Source organism: Tamandua tetradactyla, chromosome 15 (assembly GCF_023851605.1).
Source record: "Tamandua tetradactyla isolate mTamTet1 chromosome 15, mTamTet1.pri, whole genome shotgun sequence".
NCBI classification, from domain to species: domain Eukaryota; kingdom Metazoa; phylum Chordata; class Mammalia; order Pilosa; family Myrmecophagidae; genus Tamandua; species Tamandua tetradactyla.
Genome location: NC_135341.1, coordinates 55,251,187 through 55,273,252, shown reverse-complemented (window position 1 = coordinate 55,273,252; position 22,066 = coordinate 55,251,187). Strand labels below are relative to the sequence as shown.

General features: G+C 41.0%; 1 protein-coding gene across 10 annotated transcripts in view; it reads left to right on the top strand.

Annotated features, from left to right (window-relative positions):
* Window positions 1-4,503, top strand: part of CNOT10 (CCR4-NOT transcription complex subunit 10) — an 89,806-nt gene extending 85,303 nt beyond the window's left edge. For 4 of the 10 annotated variants that reach the window (XM_077129907.1, XM_077129906.1, XM_077129909.1 and 1 more), the window contains 2 exons: window positions 2,962-3,037; window positions 4,004-4,498. In XM_077129907.1, the coding sequence (XP_076986022.1) occupies window positions 2,962-3,037; window positions 4,004-4,158 (231 nt within the window). In that variant the 3' untranslated portion in view covers window positions 4,159-4,498. Of the gene's footprint in view, window positions 1-1,244; window positions 1,388-2,961; window positions 3,038-4,003 lie in introns of all 10 variants that reach the window. The other 6 variants (XM_077129905.1, XM_077129902.1, XM_077129901.1 and 3 more) reach the window with 4 other exon arrangements.
* Window positions 4,504-22,066: the final 17,563 nt, after the last annotated feature.

Genomic DNA, 22,066 nt, shown 5'->3' with positions numbered 1-22,066 from the left:
GTTTTTTAATGCAACCATGACCACCCTTACAGAAATCTTTCTGTACCTTGCTGATTGTTTCTTTAAGGGTCAGGTGGAACTTTTCTGGCAAATAGCAGAAACTTATCTTAGACTAGCTTAAACACAAAGGGAATTTAATAGTTAATATTACTGAGATGTATCAGGGCAGATTCCAGCAAGATCTCCACTAGCAGGAAATTTGGCTGTTGGAGCTTCATGGTTATATTATTTCACTTCCAAAATTCCAAAGAGGAAGGGGTACACAGGTGGTTCAGTGGTAGAATGCTCTCTTGGGTTCAATTTCTGGCCCATGCACCCAAAAATAAATAAGACAATTTAAAATTCCAAAGAAGGACCTTCTTTCTCCCACCATCAAGTCTTAAGAAAGATTCTATTGGGCCTCTCTGGGTAACCTGCCCATCCCGGGACCATTCGTGGGTAGAGATACATACCTGTAATAGGGGAGTGGTACTATAGTTCGCAGCCCCAGCAGGATTTCACGAAATTGGAAAGGGGCATTTCCTCAAAATGTTATTCATTCAGTAGCTAATTTGTTGAGCACCTAAGCTATAGGAAAAAGACTGTACAGAAACAGACAAGGTACAATCCTATCCCAGTGGCCTTCCTAAGAGGGAAATTGCAAGTTCATAGTGTATTGCAGAATTCTAAAGTTTCCAGTACATAAAGTTTGTGCCAGATGGTATATTCACTGGCAGCATGTGAGTGAGCCCACATCCCACATGCTTGCCAGAGTAATTGAAATGGAAATTAAACCTAATCTGAGGAGACATAGTGGCTTCCAGAAATTTCCACCTATGAAGATCTCCTTGTTATGCCTAGAAGTGATGAAGCTTGCTATGTGGAAAGTAACTGTCATTCAATTTAGCAGTATCTGGGTCAGCATTTCTGACCCAAAATAAGAAAAATTAAGTAATGAACTCATCCAGGAACCAACAGGAAAACCTACCTGTTCACTGCTCTCATACAAGTTAAATGGATGAGAGTTAAAATGTTTCAGTGTTCTCAGTGGCAAGGCCAGAGTGTTTAACAGCCCTAATAAAAGTGTCCACAGACCTCAATTATTGCAAAAAAAAAAGGCTTTTGATCCAGAGTTACAGTGTGTACAGTCCATCTCAGGTTCTCATACAGCAGGTGGCCATGATGGCTGCCACACTGAAGAGACAGATGGGGTCAGGCCTGGTTCGGGGTCTGAAGGGGGTTTTGTTTTGGTCCTTGGTTTTTAGGTTAATCCAATGGCTGGACCTTTGTTAATTGGGAGGCCCTCTCTGCCTGGGAGGGCAGAACAATGATGTGTGAAGAGTTGGAAAGGGCTCCGAATAGATGTTTCCGAGGTTGCCTGACCACCACTAACCATTCTGAACAGCCAGTAAGCAAAATGCCATTAAATCTCATAAAGTTGTTGCCGTGAATTCTTATATTTTATTAAAAGCTGCAGACTTTGTGGTCAATGCAAAGAACAGTAAATGACCTATGTTTACTATTCAGTTGGAAGGGAAAATGGGGATTTTAATGTTCACAAGATGGTGTAAAGACAATTTTACCTATGTAAAGCAAGGTCTAGATTTTTCTGATCTAAATTGTTATACCCCAGTGATGTAGTGAAAAGGATAAAAGCCTCCCACATCATTCATGACAAACTTCTTAGGAGCATGTGTTCTTTATGAGAAATCCCCACTAGTATAGATTTTCTCCCATTGCTGCCAGGAACTGATGCTGGGCAAGTTTCTGGTCCTTTAGACATCTCCCGCATTCACACCTTTGCCTGCAAATACCATTTCCTACCTTTTTCTGCCTATCAAATATCTGCCCTGCTAAGACTAAGGCAGGCCTTGTTATCTGAAAACTCTCTGAAAAAAAATCATCTCTCTGTCCGTATGTATTCACAGCACATTCACTTGTCTCGCTCCCTATTGTTTGGGTAAATTTGTTGGGTTGTTATTATTTGTGTGATTGTTTATTGTCACGGTAAATACCTGTCCTATATCCATACCTGCTCCTGGTCATTAAATATTTGTGGAAGTACGTATTTTAGGTGCTTTGTGATTAGATTAAAGAAAGAGTCAGAGCAGTGTGGAAGCAACAGGTGCATGAAACTGTATGGGAAAATAGTTGATAGTAAAGTGGAGAAAAGATTGCAACCCAAAGACAGAGGAAATAAACCTACAATCTCAGTACCTTTGACCAGAGCCAGCCAGGCTTCCTTTCCTCGTGACGGGATCAGAAAGAAACTACTTACTGATGCTGTTGTTCTTAGTCTGATCTATGAAAGGGCAGCATGAAGTCTAAACAAATTATTTTATTTGACCAAATTGTATTATGGTTCATTCCTTAAGAATGGGGAAATCAAATGTGCTACATGGTACATTTTTTCTGTATTATCAGTCTTATAAGTTTGAATTCTTACTTCCGACATTGGCAAGTTGCAACTTACAATACTAAGATATTACCTAGGAAAATAAAATGGGGTACGCAGATTTGGATGTAAATACAGCAGTATCTGTGGTGAAGAGCCACCAGCAGACCTGGATAGATGACTGGAGTGTAGAATCAGGGATATCCATTCCCCCATCTCAAAACCAAAACTAAATATAGTCATCAGATATAAAAGAACTCAAAAACTAAGAGGAAAGAAAAAGTTTACTGTGTTAAGAACTCATTATGGATTAGGCAAGGGAAAATAAATGTTGAATTATTTAACTAAGAATTTCATGTCTAGCTTAATTGGTAGGGTTCAAAACAAAGGGAGCTGAGTGCCATCAAAGTAGAACTATAGGTAGGCCCTAGGAAGGAATTCATGTGGGAATGAATTTAAGTAAGTTTGCTCCCTTGTTGTTGGAAGGCTGATGATTTTTTGTTGTTATTGTTGTTGTTGTTGTTACTTGGAATTTGTACCTTAAAAGCTGATGGTTTTTCATGGGTATCTTTCTGTTTTGAACAAAGGCAGCTTCCATGATCCATCCCAAAGAGGTACCACCTGAAGCCATCTTGCTGGCAGTCTACCTTGAACTGCAGAATGGTAAGTAATTCTCTCTGCTTAGGACTGTATCCTTTCAAAAACCCCAAGACTTTTAGTGTCTGTTTTCCTTTGAAATTTAAATTTTGCCTCCTTTGAAGAGTCTTCTAACCAAAAATGTAGATAAAAAGTTCTTGGTATCTTGTAAATTCCTACTTCTTGCAAGTTAAGCATATTTCCTTTTATCCTGGAAACACAGAACGGCTAATTTCTGACACTTAATTATAATTAATAACTACTAATTAACTTTTCTCTCAGGCTACCAAATAACTCTAATGTGAACCTGAGTCAGAATGTTGTTTTTAAGTTGTACATTGTAGTGTTTTGAGCCCAGTTGTTGTTTATGAGTTCTACAGTAAACCACTTCTTGCTGAAATACCTTTATCCATACCTAAATCCAGTTCACAGCTCTGGGGCATGGATGACATCCAGCATGTGGCTTAATAGAAAAAAGACTATAGGCCCAAATAAGAAATGGTATGAAGTAGGAAAGAGATGTGAATGGGAGAAATTAGAAGGGACACAAATATTAAGAGTTCTAAGGTATGCCTCCTTGTTGACCTTGGGAGCCCTTATCAAGGCTACTCGCTATTTAAAGATGAAGAAGGGACATTAAGTACCCAGCGGGCCTTTTCCTCCTGAAGACAAGCTCAGGGTTACTGTATTGTCCTGAATCCCACAGTATTCTGCTTACATGCAGCCTACTTCTATACAATTTCTCAAACTGGGCTGTACATTAGAAGCACTGGAGAGCTTTTAAAAATCCCATTGCCCAGGTCACATCCCAGATAACTTAAATAAAAATTTCTGGGGATGGGATATAGGCAGTATGTGATTCCAGTGTACAGCCAACATTACAGACCATGAATCTTCTAGATCATCTTTTCCTTCCCTTGCTAAGATTCTGATGACTTGCTCTGTGTGTGGTGGTATTTCGTGCTTTTGTTTTAATGGGAAATGTTTTTATAGGTAATACCCAGCTGGCCTTACAGATCATCAAAAGGAATCAGCTGCTCCCTGCAGTGAAAACACTCTCTGAAATGAGAAAGAAGCCAGTGTTTCAACCTGTCCATCCAATCCAGCCCATCCAAATGCCAGCTTTCACCACTGTGCAGAGAAAGTGATATTTTGATTTTGGAAAACTGTCAACTGAGACCCAGGGAAATTTTTATTGGCCTTTTTAAGTTGCATCACAGCAAAATGAATAAAACACAGCTGGTAAAGGGTGCTAGTTCTGAAGATATAATTTTGAGATGGTCCTAACTCACACTTTTTTGCCAGAAGCCTATTCAAAGTTAAGTGTCCACAGACTTTCAGCCATTTTTCTTTAAGCTTTGCCAGGCTGTTAATTTTGAGACATAATGTGATGTATCTTTGTCATAGGCGATTAAAACATGATCTAATAAGAATAGTCTTGTATAATAAATTTTGTCTTTCTTGCAACTGTTATAGTATTTTGGTATCTAAAATTTAGTGTTAAAGTTGTAAAACTTGTTTATAAGAGAGAATAAAACATCAGCATACATGAGTAACCAATCCAGAAGCTAATGTGGGGGGGGGGCAGGTAGGAGTTTATGTGTCTTATGCCTAGTTATGACTAGAAGGACCATAAAATGAACAATGACTCATATAGGAGTCATTAACCTGCTAAAACCAGTCTTAACCTGCTAAAACCAGGTTAAGAAGAGTTGACGGATCTGATGGGAGCCGTTTGCTTGAAAATTACAAATAAAGACAAACATGGTTCAGTACATTTATCTTGTCCCGGGTCCAATACCCTTAGGCAGAAGCACTGGTCCTGGAGTCTGTTAGTAGGGAGTTAGTCTTGTTAGTTTGCAAATGCAAACAAGAATTTAAGAACTTCTTCCCAAGAGAGAGGTATGTGTTGTGGGACTGACATTTCCAGAATTTGCCTACAGGTTAGAAAAATCAACTTAAAAAAAAAACCTACTGCACAGACTTTCTTCCAAAAACTTAGGTAATCCTGTAGTTAAGATAGTATTTGGTAAATTCATCAAAGCTTGCCATAAAGGAGTATCCTTCATTAACTAAATCTCTTCATTACCACAATTTGGAAGCCAAGTTCTGTTAAGTGTAACATGCTAGCTGAATCTACGAGTTTCCTCAGTTTCAGAGTGACAAGGGCAAGTGTTCAGAGAACTTCCAATGTATCTGAATTTATTCTGTTGCTGAAATCAAACAGTGAGAGTTTAGATAGTGATATATACCTGAACTGAGTATTTGTGATTTAACTAGACATTGCCCACAGATGACTCATAAGAGGAGAATTTCTTCCTCCACTTAAACACGGGATGGATATGCATAGGGGCTCTCTTGTTCATTGCCACACTGCAGTTGTTTTTTACACAGAGTAGTTACTTCCCAAGATACAGAAAGCAAAGGTGAAAGAGCTTCTCTGGGACACTTGATGCATATTCCCTTTCCAGCTGAGATAAGTAGGACTCATAAGTTGCACTGGTGTTGGTCTAAGTCTACAACCTCTGCTTTCTCAAACCCCAGACCAGCCACAGCAGTGTGAGACCTACTCAGAGACACAGGATGACAGCAGAGTTGCTTCTCTGGAGAGTGAGTGCACAGTGCGTTTTCTGGAGAGTGAATCTGCAGACTTCATGAATTGTTTGAGGCCAATTAATCTTTGGAGAAATTTCAAGAAATTAGAACTTTCCCTGCTTACTAGTTTGTTTATGAGAAAGCAAGAATAGCTGTGAATGGCAGGCAGGCAGGCCAGATTCCATAAATAAGACATTTACTGCAAGTAGCAAACATTGGGTCAATAATATATTCAAAGTGGGTTTTTTATTTGTTGTTTTCTATCACTTGAGAAGTCAGAAAGTAGGCAGCTGCTGGCCTTGATTCTGGTGCTCAAGATGCCATCAGGGATTCTCTTTTATACACTATTCTTAGTATTTGGTCTGTTGTCTCCTTGGTCACAAGATGTTCCAGCATCATGTCTATATTGAAGTTAGTAAGAAGAAGGCAAGGGCAGCCAACCATGGTGTGAAGCTATCAGGAGAAAGGCTTTACAGAAACCCCCTGCCGATCTCACCTGTCAGATCATCATGTAGCCAGCCTTAGCTGCAGGAAAGACTAGGAAATAAGCCATTAACAGTGTCTGCTGCAATTACTGGGATAGCGCTATACATCTTAAGGGGAAGCCAGGTAAGTGTTTTACCAACCAGATGAACTATGCCCAATACCTTGTCAAGTTAATGTGCCAGCCTTGACTTCCACAGCCTGTCTTTGACATATTAGATGTAATTCCTTACCTCTGTGATGGTTCATACTGATTCCTTATGCCAGAAAAGGACTTCTTCCCACCTGTTTTTATGCCCCAACTTGTTAAAGCCACCTCTAATAATTGAGGTAATATAACTTTTGGAACCATTTTGATCTGTTACAAGTTACTTTGCTTCTTTGTGCCTAAGTTTATCTGTAAAATGGGGATACTAATAATACCTACCTCATAAGGTGGCAGTGAAGTTTAAGAGTCTGCTCATTTATTACTATTGGTTAGGCTTAAAATGTCAGAAAGGGAACTCCATAATTTTTACTGTGTAATATAAAAGGAATATCAAAGGAAAAGCAAGCTTTTCCTTGCTGCTTCCAACCTGTTTCTCCTTGGTGTCTCTTCTGTAAATACCCATTCTTCTATGGTATATGGTCTTACAAAATTCAGCAGATATGGAGGGTATAGGCATGAACCTCAAAGGATGGTGTTTTATTTGCTGTGGTATTAAAGTCTGAGAAGAGATCCACTCCTCTGTTGACCCACCCACATGCATTCAGTTGCACCATCCATTCAGCTACACTATTTGCAAAATGGGGCAAGGCTAGCCTCGTGACCTCCTAAAGGCCTCTAGGATAGGCCATTGCAGAGCTCTACTCAAGCCATGCTGTTGACTGGCATGTAGGCCCAGCAACCTTCATGGGCATTGCCCACTCTCCACCACCTTTCACAACAAAACAAGCCCTGATACTTCCACCACTCATAGTCCCTTTTCTGGCTAGTTAGTTGGGAGTTCTGACACTTATTCAACTCAAGTGACTTTGAGCACCTCTCTCCAGGTGTTTTGACCAGTTTGTAAGGGTGGGATTTAACATGAGCTGAGGAATGCAAAGTACACTTGGTGAATATCTAATACAGGTGAGTTCACTTGTCCTTGCCTAAAGAACCTGCTCAGCTCAGTAACCTCACTGAATCTCTCCTCTGCAACCCCATCTTGGAAGCCCTGGAGAATAGTGATTGACAGCATCATGGACCTTGGAGCCAGGTAGTCTAGATTCACAGCTTGGTTCTCTTCACTTATTGGGACAAATTTGATCTGTTACAAGTTACTTTGCTTCTTTGTGCCTAAGTTTCGTTAACTGTAAAATGGGGACACTAATAGTACCTACTTCCTAAGGTGGCAATGAAGTTTAAGGGTCTGGTCATTATTACTATTGCTTAGGCTTAAAATGTCCAAAAGGGAACCGCTATAATTTTTACTGTCCTAATATAAGAAGAGTACCAAAGGAGAGACTTTTTCCTGGACCACTGACACTTTGAAGGTAGCACAGAAGGAGGGGGAAGGGCCTCCTCAAGGTAAATTACTGCATCCTTTGTGTATCTCTGGCACCTGGTGCGTTGTAGTAGCTAATTACATACTGGCATCCTATATGTCTCTTTCCATTCTCACCTGGCTTGCCTTGCCCAGGCTCTCATTCCGTAATAAGAGGTACCAGGTCTCCCTAGCTCAGATCCCTTCTCCCAACCTTTCCTCCTCACCACAGCCTGGAACTTCAAAAGGCCCAGCTTTGACTCCTACGCAGGGATTCCCTGGCTCAAGACTAACTCCTCAGGGGGACCTCCCTACTTAACTTCTCTTGATCCCCTCTTTACCCCTCAAACATTCCCCAAACTGGATTCTCTGCTATTTCAGTCCAAAAGAAATCACCATTTCCCACCCTGAGGGTTTTGCCTCAGTCCCCTTCTCCACCTGGAATTTTCTTCCTTCCACGTGTCAACATCCTAGTTATCTCACACTGCCTCTCTGTGGCCCTGTCTACCTCCAAGGAGATTCCTCTTATGGCCCCAACTTCTCATTCACTTCACATATGCTTACTGAGGGCATACTCCCAACTGGTGAGCTCTTTTTTTGAGGCCAGTCCATGTTCTGTCTTGCATGACATGTTTTATTAACTTCTTTCTCTCCCGTTCTGAATTGTAAGCACCTTGGTAGACAGGGGTGAGCACTATATGATATATGGATTATTTTATATGTACAATAAATGTTTGCCAAGCGGAATATTTGGTGGTATTTCCTTTCTAAGCCTAACAATATCATATCCCCCCACTTCTTTCAAGGTGGGGACGGCCTGTTAACCTAAAGGTTCACAGGACCTCAGCACCCTTGACCTTCTGAGCCTTATTGATGAGGATTAAATACTGGCCCAAGATGGGTGAGTTAGTTACTGACCTCCAAATCAGCTGGCCCACCCTAAAGTAACCAAATTCTTGCAAGAGCAATTTACACATTCAGCTTCCCTTTTTCTCCCGGGAAAGGATAGGGCAGAAAAGTAGGACAGGGAGACAGGGTGGGAAAGGGGGTACCATGGGAGGAGGCAGTGAAGTTTATTAGCCCCCTCACTTGGGGCAAAGGGAATCCGTGTGGTGACAAACAATTGTCTTGGAGGATTTAGGGGGATTTAGCCAAGTGTCCCTGAGGGCCCCCAGCCTCCTCCTAATCTCGTCCACATTTCAAACTACTTAGGGTCGCATTAAATGTCAAAGCCGACATTTAGGGAAATATCTACATTTCGTATGCATCGTCCAGGTCAAAAGAAAAACTGAAACGAACCTACAAGCATTAGGCGCAAGAGGCGCTCTGTGTGGTCCGTAGTGAATGGGGACAGGGGGTTGGCTCCTACCCGGCCTCCCCGCCCAGGAATGCAGGCTTTTCACATGCAGAAAATGCTAATGCTTTGTTCCAGCCTTGGCCTCCCGGAGGCACGGAGGCGCCCGGCCGGATTGTCACAGCTGCATTTGCATGTGAGCGGCCCCTAGTCGGGATCCCCAATTCCCCTCCCCCCCCAGGATGGTTTCGCTGGGGGCTTCTGGGACCCAAGCAAAGGCCGCCTACGGAAGTCCTCTACCATCATTTAAACCCTGCTAAAGCCACAGGTAGCCATTCTGGAACTTTAGGGATGAATCTCCTTTTCCCTGAATCACCAGCTAGGTGATTTTTTTTTTTTTAACTATAATATCTGTATTTATTTGAACACTTTCAATTTATATGAAACAATTTATGACTAACCCATGGGAAAAGATCAAGACGTTGGCTGAGCTATCCTCCGGTCCAGTTTCACATTTACGTTCTGTGGCAAGTACCCTACGTTTAATATGAGACTTTCCAGGGGCTCCAACCTCACTATTACGTGGTTTATCCACAGGGTGGGCATTCGAAGGGACCCGCAGACGGCGGGGTAGTGGGGTGTTTCATGCACTTTTTTACGGAGGGAAACGCAGTCCAAAAGGTTAAGAGGGCGCCCCGGTTACACAGCAATTCGCAGCAGAGCGCTGATGCGCGGCCGAAGGAGGCGGCTCTGGCGGCCCCGGCTGCGCCTTGCGGATTTATCCCCGGGTGCGGCGCGTGGACCTCGGAGTACCGAGTGCCACCTGTCGGCGGCCGCCTGCTCGGTGAGCCCGGGAAGGGCGGGCGGCTGGGCGAGTAAAGGGTGTGCTGGCAAGTCGAGTATTATTGCGCCTTATACTCGTAGGTTCTGGGGCACCCGAGGGGCCCAGAGCGTTGGGGCCCCTCATTTCCTGGAGCTGAGCTTTAGCCGTCTGTGGCTATGAGGGGTCCGAAGATGCAAGAGCCGGGGAGGGAGAAGAGGGGAAGATAGGAAAGCTGATGGAACCCTGAACGAACCTGCACCCCGGCAGGACGCTCTCTTACGGTGTTAGTTTATTCATTTCATTTCCTTTGTTTAGTTTTCATTGTTTTATTTTCTATTTTAGCTGTTTAATAAAAAGCTAAAATAATTTTTTATTTCTCTAAACTATTTTATTTGCTTTCATATACAGTTCATTTTACTAATTTTATTTCATGTTTATTTTTGTTTCATCTTAAGTTCTATTTATATTTCATTATTTGATTTGATTTCCTTTGATCTCATTTTATTTTATGTATTTATTTCATTCATTTCATTATTTTTATGTATGGGCAGAAGGAAAAGATGGATACTTTTTACACCCTATTCAGGGGCTTGTGTATTTTCCTGCGTCTGAGTTTTAAGAAATAGTGAAAACAAATACTTTCTTAGCTGAAGTTGTCATCTCCACAACTAAATTCAAAGCATCTTACAGTCACGATTTTATGTCATAATTGACACAGGGAAATATTTGTTAATTGCTCAGAATCCGATAAAGATTTCTCCAGTCAGCACAATGTGTATATATAAATGAACTTTTGAGAGTAACCTGCATGCTTCAGCCTGCATGCTTCAGCCTGTATTTCCAAGAACAAAGCTATTCTCCACCTAACTATAACACAAATACATTAAATTATGTTGTCTAAAGCACATCCTACTCCATATTCACATTCCCCCATTGCCCGGAAAATGCTCTTTATTGTTTTTCCCCCGATCCAGAGTCCAATTCATAATCATACATTGCATTTGGTTGTCACACCTCTTGAGTCTTTTTAATTTAGAACATTCCCCTACCTTTTTGGTCTTTCATGGCATTTACAGTTTTGAGGGTGCCTGACCAGAGGTCTAGGAGAATTTTCCTCCAACTGGAGCTATTTCTTGATGACTGTACATGCATTTTTATGGGGAGAAGGCCCATCATTTTCATTGCTCACCCCACCCCCACCCCCCACCCACCCAAACAAGGACTACTTCTTAGATGCCAGGATACAGTTTCTTAAAAGTTTTCTGCTCGGTGTTGCTTTCCTGTCTGTTTAGAACCCAACATCCCTATCCCCACCCCACCCCCGAACCAACCCAATAAGGAAAATACCAAAACATCCAAATTTCCCTTTCTAAAAATAGCATGTTTTTTCCTAGGTTGAGAAACCCAACTTTTCATTCCCATTTAATTACTGTGGCTTTTATAAACACCGAACCCTGGAAAAGGAGTAATCTGGGGGATTTGGAAGGTAGTTGCAGACCCATAGTCAACACTGCTTTGAAGTAACACTGACTGGGATCAGGAAAAGTGAAACTGGTTGAGAAGTGGGTTAGCTGTCGCTGTTGAAATGCAAGATGGACAGTAGTCCTGAGTTGGGGATTAATTCAATTCCACATGGGGACAGAACTCTAGCTCAGATACGATTTTATGAGCCTGGAGAGGGGCATGGGTGGATGGGGGTGTTAAAAAAAGCCACCATCCATTCTTTGGACCGTGACTCATGTTCCCACAATCAGTGGTCATGCCAAGGAGCCGGCTTAGGCAAGATTCCTGCCACCAGAGGAAAAGGACTCAGGTTTCCTTACCACAGATTTTGGGAGTTGCCCTGCTTTGCTTTCTTCCTAATTTGTTGATGATGCATCCACTTGTACACCTTCTCCTCCTGGAACTGGATTCAGGGAAGATGGGAAATGTAGACTCTGTAACTGAATTGCCTGCTTTCGAATTCCAACTCTACTAGTCCTGTGTGACCTTGGGCAAGTTACTTCACCTCTCTGTGCTGCAGTTCACATATCTTATAGGCCTGTTATGCAACTTAAATGAGGTAATATTTGAGGGTGCAAGGGTAGCTCAGTGGTAGAATTCTCGACTGCCTTGCGGGATACCTGGGTTCGATTCCCAGCCCAGGTGCTTTCTGAAAACAAACAAGCAAACAAAGAAAAATTCAACAAATAGTACTGCAATAATGGGACACTCACATGGAAAAAGAATGAAATCAGATTCCCACCATACAGCATATAAAAAAAAAAAAAGAGGTAATATTTTCAATCACCAGGCATAGAGCCTGGAACCACATAAGTGCCAGATGGGTAAAAGTTAAATAAATCAAGTAAATGTAGAGACTCTTGTCTAAGCCAGGAGATCTGAAATCCAGTCTTCTCCTCCAGTCTTGGAAGAGAAGCAGGACATGATCATGGGAAAGCCTTCAGTGCTGGAATTAGTCACTCCTGGATTTATATCCCAGCCCTGCCACTCCCTGGCTGTGTGATGTCAACATCTGTCACTTTGCGGGGTAGGGGGAAGGGAGAGTGTACATTTAATGCTTCCTTAGTGAACTCTGTACAGCAAATGGCCTCTGGCTGTGGAGGACTGGTTCACTGAGTTCCCGATTTCTGCCTGTTCCCATCTAGTTATCCAAGGGTTGCAGCGGCTACAGGTGTGAGGCGAAGGTGGGGAGGGGCCTCTGCATGCCTATCCCTTTCTGGAGCCCTGATTTTTCCAGGCTTTCTCTCTCAGAGAAGGGAATAGACTTTTTCTTCCTTTTTGACATTTCATAAGTAGCCTGAGCATCCCAAATGTTGTTTCAAGGACCAGAAATCGAAGGTCATCAGTGGTCCCTCATTTGGCCTCTGGGAGCCCTCTGCAGACCACAGAAGTGGGGCAGCTGTTGTCTAACCCAATATTTCTGTGACAACAGTCCTGTCCACTTACAGGTGGAATGTATTATAGAGTTGTAAGTGTGGGTTGATTGATTAATTGATTTCTGAAACCCAGACTAGGCTAAAAGAGTGGGTTTCCTTTCTTAGGCCATCCATCCCTTTGCTGGAAGGGAAAAGGGGCTTTTTTTTTTCCATTATAACCCAAAATAGAGGTGAGGGAAAGGAGTTTAGGGTGTTGCTGTCTGGGTTCCCTCCCCTCAGGATTCTACTGAGCTTGAGAAAAGGCTTTAATTAGGTCTAGGGGATCTAGCTCAATCTAACCCTTCATTTTTTAAGAAGGGTGATCCTGCTGAATTAAAATTCAATTAAACCCAACTTTAAGAGCAAGAAAAGCTATTTGTGAAAAAAATCATTAAACAGCACATAAAATCCTTTGAGGAGCAGCAAAAACTAGGAGAAGCACAGCCTGGCTTTTGTTAAGGTACTTTGGGTCCAATGAGTTAACTTTTTTAAGGAATTTTAACAAGATAGTGGTCAAAGTGGAATTTGTTCATGTAGTTTATTTAAGGTTTTTACAAGGCCCTGTGAAGAGTTTCTCTCCTTAGTCTAGAATGGAAGAGAGTTTGGTAACAACGTGGTGAGAGGCTAAGTCTTGGGAGGGCATTTTTCAACCTGTGAGGAAACAGGACAATTGGTCTGGACTCTTCAAAAATGTCAGTGTCCTGAAAGACAAAGGAAGGCTACTGAGTTGTCCCAGATTAAAAGCGACAGCACTGCAGAACACTGACATGTGTCCCTAGACTGTATCTTGGGAAGTGCTAAAGAAATTTGCCCGTAAATGGCATTATCGGGACAAGTGGTGAAATGTGAATAAGGTCTGAGGATTAGATAATCATAGTGTATCAATGCTAAATTTTCTGGCCTTGATGAACTGTACTTTGATTATATAACATAATGTTCTGGTTCTTAGGAAGTGTACAAGGAAGTAATTAGGAATAGAGGGGCTTCATGCCTCTTACTTTACTCCCAGATGGTTCGGGAAAAACAATAGATGTGTGTGTGTAGATACGTGCCATATATATACAAAATAATATATATCATGTATATGTAAAATATACATGCAATATATGTCTATATAATAATTTCTATTTAATGTACTCATATGTGGGGGAGGGAGAGAGGGAATGATAATGTAAATTAGGCAAAATGTTAACATTGGGAATTCTGAGTGAAGAGCATATGAGAATTCTTTGTACTCCTAATGTAGTTTTTCTCTACATTTGAAAGTATTTCAAAGCATAAAGTAAAAAAATAAAAATAAGTAAAACTAAATGTAAGAAGAGATAAAAAAACTAAACTAAAATCGAAAGAGAAAGGGGATAGATAGCAAGATAAATATAATGTTCATATAGTTGACAACAGTTATTAGTTTCCTCCTGCCCAATAATGCCCTAAGATAGGTGCTAATGGGCTATATAAGACTTTGGAATCACCCCCGAGAGAGGCTTATAACCAAACTGGGAAGACTTAAGGCACTTGCTTCAACAAATGCATTCAACAGTCAGGCACTTAAAAAACTCCAGACCAGAGTTTGTGACTTGGCCCCTGCCTCCAAGGAACTGGTGGTTTTATATGGGAGAAAGACATCATCTTAGTTTCCTGGCTGCTATGGCAAATACCACACTATGGATGGGTTTAACAATGGGGATTTGTTGTCTCAGGTTTTCAGAAACCGGAAGGTATGCTTCCCCCAGGGGGATCTGTAGCTTCCAGCTGGGTATTAATCCTTGGAGTTTCTTGGCTTACCTGTCACATGGCAATGGCCTGTGGCCTGTCCTTTCTCTTCTGGGTTCCTACTAACTTCTGGCCTCCAGCTCTTCTCCTGAAAGCTTCCAGGCTTTCTCTTTTATAAGGCCTCTAGTAATAGGATTAACACCCACCCTGAGTCAGTTAGCCACACCTTCACTAAAAATAGCATCTTCAGAAGGTCCTATTTACAATGGGTTCACATCCACAGGGATAGGAGTAAGATTAAGAACGTGTTTTGTGTTTTGTTTTCCGGAGGGAGCAAAATTACTGCAGTATGGTGTGATAGGAAGTGTGTGGAGGCATGAAGATGGGAATGTGCATCTGGGTCTGGGAAGGGAACCTACCCAAATTATTTATTTCTCAAGATTGAGAAGTTATCTGGCATGATGTAAATGTTCTGAGAAATGATCATGGTGATGAATATACAACTATGTGATGATACGGTGAGCCACTGATTGCACACCAAGTATGGAAGTTCATACGTGAAGAATGTTCATGTTTGTACGTTGATTGGTTTTATTAATAAAAATTAAAGAAAAAAAAGATTGAGAAGTAAATATTTGTGTAGATGTTTTCCAATAGGAAAAGGGAGTTGTGAGTAATGGAAGGGGAGGACCCTATAGATAGGGGTGACAGTCTAAAAAGCGTGGAGGTAGGAGACAGTACACAACTTTTACCAAGCAATATTCAGCCAGTAAACACTGAGCAAAATGGGTGCCAGAAAGCAATGGTCAGGAGGTTGGGCAGCTGAGTCATGGCTGAAAGGCTTAGAGGAGACTAGGATTATCGAGCTGGAATTTGAGAAAGAGATTTTCAAGGGTACATGAAAACTACATTTTATAGACAGACGAAGAATGTCTGGTACAAAAGCACAAAGGTCAGGAACGAGCAAATCCCAAAGTGAGGGGCTGGTAAACACCCTGGAGCCTGGAAGTCTGCACAAGGTGGGATTGTGCAAGGTGTTTGCCTCTTACCTGAGCTACATGCATTCATGTAAGTCCCCAGCCTGTAGTCTCATGGTCAGGGTCAACCCAGGAAAACAAATGACTTTACATATTTACAACAAAGGGAGAGATTTGGCTGGACAGGTAATGGAACCCAGAGATCAGCTACAACAGGAAGCCACGGCCACCCTGAGGGTCAAAGGAAGAGGTGACGTTCTTGGAACCCAGGGTCTGAGGTCACCTGCTGGAAGCTAACACTATTGTGGGCCTGTTGGGAAGGAGCTGGAGCTATGGGAGAAGTGCAGATAGGGCTAGAGATCCAAGGCTGAGAAGGGGAGAAATATCTTGGCTTTTTCCATCCTCCCACCCTCTAATCAACTGCCAGAATCCTATTGGCCAAACCTGCCATAAGTCAACTGACTGGGAACCTGAGGAGAGCAGCCTACAAAGATCAGCCATCATATGATACAGAACAGAGCATGGGAATGGCAAGGAAAGGATCTAAGGGCACATAGGCTCAGAAGCAGCCCAGACAGCTCTCTTCCAGAAATTGTTTTCTGGCCCACACCTAAACTGGGCAGTCCTATGAGTCCCACTACCCCCAATCAGCATTCGCTCATTCACTCACCCAGTGCTGTACAGCTCAGCAGATGGTACTGCCATTCACCCAGCTCCTTAGACCAAAAACTCTGGAGTCCCACCTCTTGACTCTTGTCTTTCTCTCATCTAAATCATCAGCACATCCTGCTGGTTCTACTTTCAAAATATAGTGAATTTCATCACTTTGAAGAGGCATAGTTTTTCACTTGGCACTGTTTCTGAAACTGGCTGGTTCTTTTTTTGCTTTCTATTATTTTTACTGAGAAATCTTCATACACGGTGTACAATCCATACAATCAGTGGCTCACAATGTTATTACATAGTTGTGTATTCATCACCATGATCATTTTTAGAACATGTGCATCACTCCAGAAAAAGAAATAAAAAGAAAAAACTCATACATACCATACCCCTTACCCCTCCCTCTCATTGACCACTAGTATTTCCATCTACCCAATTTATTTTACCCTTTGTTTCCTCCTATTATTTATTTATTTTTTATCCATATATATTTGTTACTCATCTGTCCATACCCTGGATAAAAGGAGCATCAGACACAAGGTTTTCATGATCACAGAGTCACACTGTAAAATCTTCATCTTTGTACACTCATCCTCAAGAATCAAGGCTCCTGGAACACAGCTGAACAGTTTTAGGTAGTTCCTTCTAGCCACTTAAATATACCATCCACTAAAAAGGGTTATCTATATAATGCCTAAGAATTACCTCCAGAATAACCTCTTGACTCTGTTTGAAATCTCTCAGCCACTGAAACGTTATTTTGTGTCATTTCTCTCTTCCCCCTTTTGGTCAAGAAGGCTCTCTCAATCTCCTGATGCCAGGTCCTGGCTCATCCCGAGATTTCTGTCCCGTGTTTGATATTGGCATCATTCTTAAAATTGATGAATCAGAATATTAAACTGGTATTTTATATTAATAATAATTAATATTAAAACTGGTGTTTTTTAAAAATTATTAGTGGTTGGTAATAATGGGGTATGCTCCAGTTTCTATTGCTGCATACAAACCACTCCAAAACGTAATCACATAAAGCAACCATTTTACTAAGCTGATAGATTTTTGAATCTGGAATGCAGACAAAGCACAGCAGATAAGGATTGTCTCAGCTTCACAATGTCAAAAATTTAAGGTGGGAAGACTTGAATGGCTGGAAGTGACTCTAAGGGTTGGAGGATGAAATCGTCTTGAGGCATCTTCATTCACATGAATGACTGGGGACTCACTAGACATCTATCTCTGTCTGTCTGTCTATCTATCTATCATCTAATTTATCTGTCTTTTCTATCTGCTTATCCCATCTATCTTATCTGTCCATTCTTTGTGTTTTTCTCTCTATCTTATCTGTCAATCCTTTCTTTCTATCCATCCTTATATGTTCTATGAGTTTCTCTATGTGGATTCTCCACATGGCCTCTCTATAAAGGCAGCTCATGGTTCCAAGGGTGAGAGTTCCAGAGAGCAAGGAGGAAGCTGCATGGTCTTTTATGACCTAGCCTCAGAGCTCACATAGCATGACTTCCACTGTACTTTATTGGTTGAAGCAGTCATAAGCCTGTCAAGATTCAAGGGGAGGACACGTAGATTCCCCAACTATCCATAAGAAGAGGGTCAAAGAGCTTGAAGCCATGTTTTAAACCACCACAGAGTATTTTATAATCATTAGAGCTTTGAGTCCATAAAATATGGTATCTTTAATCCACCCACCATTTACTGCCTCCACTGTTATAATCCCGGGCCAAGGCCATCAACAGTTCTGTTCTGGTCTCTGTGATTCTACTTTTGCGCTCCTACTATCTATTCTTTACACAGTAGCCAGAGTGATCCTTCTAAAATACAAATCTGATCATGTGATTTCCTTGATCTTAACCCTCTATTGGCTTCTCATCCAGAATAAAACCAAAGTTCTAACTTTGATTTATATGACCTTACATAAGAATTTCACTTCTTACTTTATTTCCTGTAGATTTCCCCCCTGTTCATTGCACTCTACTTTCACCTGCCATATTATTAGTTCTTAATCAAGTCTATCATATTCCCATCACAGGGTCTTTTCATCTGCAGTTTATTGGGTAGATGGCAATAGTAGTGGTCAATGAGAGGAAGGGGTAAAGGTATGTGATGTAGGTTTTGTTTTTGTTTTTTTCTTTTTTCTTGTTCTTTCTTTTTCTGGAGTCATGCAAATGTTTTAAAAAATAATCATGATGATGAATACACAACTATGTGATGATATTGTGAGTCACTGATTATGCACTTTGGATGGATTTACAGTGTGTACAGGCATTGCAATAAAAAATATTTTAAAAAAAAAAGAAGAAGAAGAAGAAGAAGAAAGAAGAAGGTATGTCCCAGCTCAATCAGGATGGATCCTAATCCTCTTACTGGAGTCCTTCATAAGCTGAGTGAAATTCAGACAGACAGATAGAGAAAACCACAGGAAGCAAAAGGCTGGATATTGACAGAACCTGGAAGAGAAAGGAGAGACAAGGAGATGCTGCCATGTGCCTTGCTATGTGGCAGAGGAGTCAAGGATCGCCAGCAGCCAGCTCCAGAACACCAGTATTTAGGAAGAAAGCTTAACCTTCTTGAGGTCTTGATTTGGACTTTCTTTTAGCCTTAAATCTGTGAACTAATAAATTCCTGTTGTATAATCCAACCCATTTCATGGTATTTGCTTGAGCAGCCTAGGAGATTAAACTATCTCTTCAGAGAGGCCTTCCTTAACCTATCTAAAACAGCAGGCCCACTCCCATTATTCTTTGTCCCTTTACCTGCTTTACTTTGGTGTAAAGCACTGATCACTAGACGCAAATACTCCATATGCATTTATCTATACATTGTCTGTCTCCTCCTTCAAAGTAGGAACTGTTTTGTTCACTGCTGCATTCCCATAGCCAGGCACATACTAAGTGCTCAATAAATATTCATTGAGTGAATCCACCTATTGCCTCATTACCTCAATGTGACATTGGACAAATAAATCACTTCTCTTTTCTGGTCAGTTGGCAGGTGGCTGGCAGATGGCTGATCCTGCATAACCTCACTTACATGATCAGAGGTCAGCCAGATGTTAGTGGGGAGATAGGAGAAGCTGAGCCCCTTGTCTCTCATCCACCAGCAGTTAGCCCAGGTGGTCACGGTTGCCCCACAGCACCAAGAGGGCAAATGCCAAAATCACCTTCAGGTTTCTAATTGTGTCACATTGGGTTCTGTCCATTGGCCAAAGCAAGTCACATGGCCCAGTTCACAGTCGGTGTGAGAGGGCACTCACAAAAGGCATGGATATGGGGAGATATGAACACATTGGGGCCATTACTGCAACAGCATTCTACCCCAACAGGTGAAAGTGTTAAATTTCAGAAGGGAGTAACAGCTAAAGTTCAATGGGGGGGCGTGAGTGATGGCAAAGAGGAGAAATTAACTTCTGACTCAGGATTCTAGAAAAAGCTGGGGACTTTGACTCAATTAGATGGATGAAGATGGAGGGCAGAGGACACGAGTATTGCAGATGGTATGTGATTAAAGTGCATGGAGGGGAAAAAGCATTATTAACAATAATAATAACCCAGACCACTAATATTTTCTAGACTCTTATTATGTACCAGGCTCTGAACTAAATGCTTTAAAAGCATTATCTCATTTAATTCTCATAATCACCCAAAGACACTCTATTTTTAAACTGCATCTTATAGAAAAGAAAAAGAAGGCTTAGAAAAAGATGTTTTAGATTCAACAACAAAAGCACACACCAAAAAACCAAATTGGTAAATTAGACATTATCAAACCTTAAAACTTCTCATTCAAAAAAGAATGAAAAGACAAGCTACAGACTGGGAGAAAAATCTTTGCAAAGCATGTATCTGAGGTAAATGACTTGTATTTAAAATCAAGAGTTCTCAAAATTAAATAATACCTTTTTTGTTGCACAGATGTAGCTTCTCTCGCTCTCTAAGCCCAACTCTGCAGGTGAGGTCGTTACCCTCCCCTGTAAGTGAGACGTGACATCCAGGGTGAAGGTCTCCCTGGATGTCATGGGCCTGGTCCTGGCACCATCGAATCCACAATGCCATCCTGACCAGAGGGGGAAAAGAAGTGTGTAACAAATAAAGTATCAGTGTCTGACAGAGTTCAAATAGAGTCAAGAGGCTACTCTGGAGGCTGCTCTTAGGTAAGCTTCAGCTGGACATTGCTACCTATCATAACTTGCCAAACCCCAACCAAAATCATTCTTGCCAACCCTAAAGAACATCTAAGGATTACTTTCCAGAAATCCACATCTCCAGATGGGTTCCTGGGCCAGATTATGTCCTGAAACGCAGAGGGACCAGCCTCTCCAAAACAGCAGCTAGTTCCAGTCTCCTATCTCATATTATTGACAGCCCCTTCCAACATGAAAAAGTTAGAATGCACATAGCCCAAAAACCCCAGAGTGGGAGAAAGATCAAGAAGATAGTGGAGCTATACAGAAACAGTAGGGTTCAACAAATGAGCATGATTGCTGAATTTTTATATTGATAATTCTTTTAGTCTCCAGCGTCTTGGAGCAGCCAGAAAGAAAAACCTAAAATTGTGGAATTGTAACCCATACCAAACTCTGAAATCTTTCTACAACTAATTGTTGCAGTGTGATTTGAAATGTATTGCTTTTTTGTATATATGTTATTTCTCACAAAAAAAGGAAAAATAGTTGATTGTGATGATGAATGCACAGTCATATGATGATACTATGAAGCATTAATTATATGATTACATGGTAGGTAAATATATAAATATATCAATAAAATTGCATTAAAATAAAACTGAGTAATAAGAAACACAATATAGAAAAACTTCTAGGGTGCAGCAAAGACAGTGCGAAGAGGGAAATTTATAGTTCTAAATGCTTACATGAAAAAAGAAGAAAGACTTTAAGCTGGCGACCTAACCTCAAAACTGGAGTTTCTACAAAAGGAAGAGTGAACTAAACCCAAAGTGAGCAGAAGGAAGGAAATAACAAAGATTAGAGCAAAGATAAATGGACATAGAAAAATTTTTAAAACCAATAGAGAAAATCAACAAAACCAAAACTGATTCTTTGAAAAGATCTAAAATTGACAAAACTTTAGCTAGACTGAGAAAGAAAAAAGAGAAAGGACACAAATAACTAAAATCATATATAAAGTGGGGGACAGTACTACCAACCCCACAGGAATAAAAAATACTACAAGTAGATGCTATGAACAACTGTACACCAACAAATCAGATAACCTAGGTGAAATGGGCAAATTTCTAGAAACATAAAAACGACATCCACTGACTCAAGAAGAGATAGTAGATCTCAACAAACCAATAACTAGTAAAGAGATTGGGTTAGTAATCAAAAGCTTCCCAACAACAATTTAAAAACCCAGGAAAGAATATTATTTCTATGCCCCACTGTCCCCTCACCTTTTTTTGTACTTGTTACAAGTTGCTTTTTTGTACATTGTATATCCAATACTATAGCTTTATTATTACTTTTTATGCTTTATTTTTTTAACATGGGCAGGCACCTAAAATCAAACCCGGGTCTCTGGCATGGCAGGCAAGAATTCTACCTGCTGAGCCACCATCGCACCACCCTTTATGCATTTTTATTTTAGAACCTGTAGGAAGGAAGAAGTGGAGTTACATACCAAAAAATGCAATACAAGAAAACTAGCATTTGTAATTACCCATTGGCTACCTTTACCAGAGAGCTTTATTTATGCCATTTTAAACAACTCTCTAGTGTCCTTACCTTTTGGTCTGAAGAATTCCTTTAGCATTGCTTGTAGGGCAGGTTTAGCAGTGATGAACTCACTCAGCTTTGGTTTATCTGGGAATGTCTTAATCCCTTCGTCATTAAAAAAAATTTTTATTATGAAAAATAACATATATACAAAAAATCGATTAAAAAATCAGCAAAAATGGTCTTCTCTGGAAGCAATTCTTAGGCATAGCTATAGGTAGGTTTACCTTCTCTGCTAAATAAATAAGTTTCACCAGAGCAAGCCTCAAGATCAAGGGCTTGGCCTTTTGACTTGGCAGTCCCTAGTATTTGAGGCAATATCAGAAGTTTCCCCAGTAG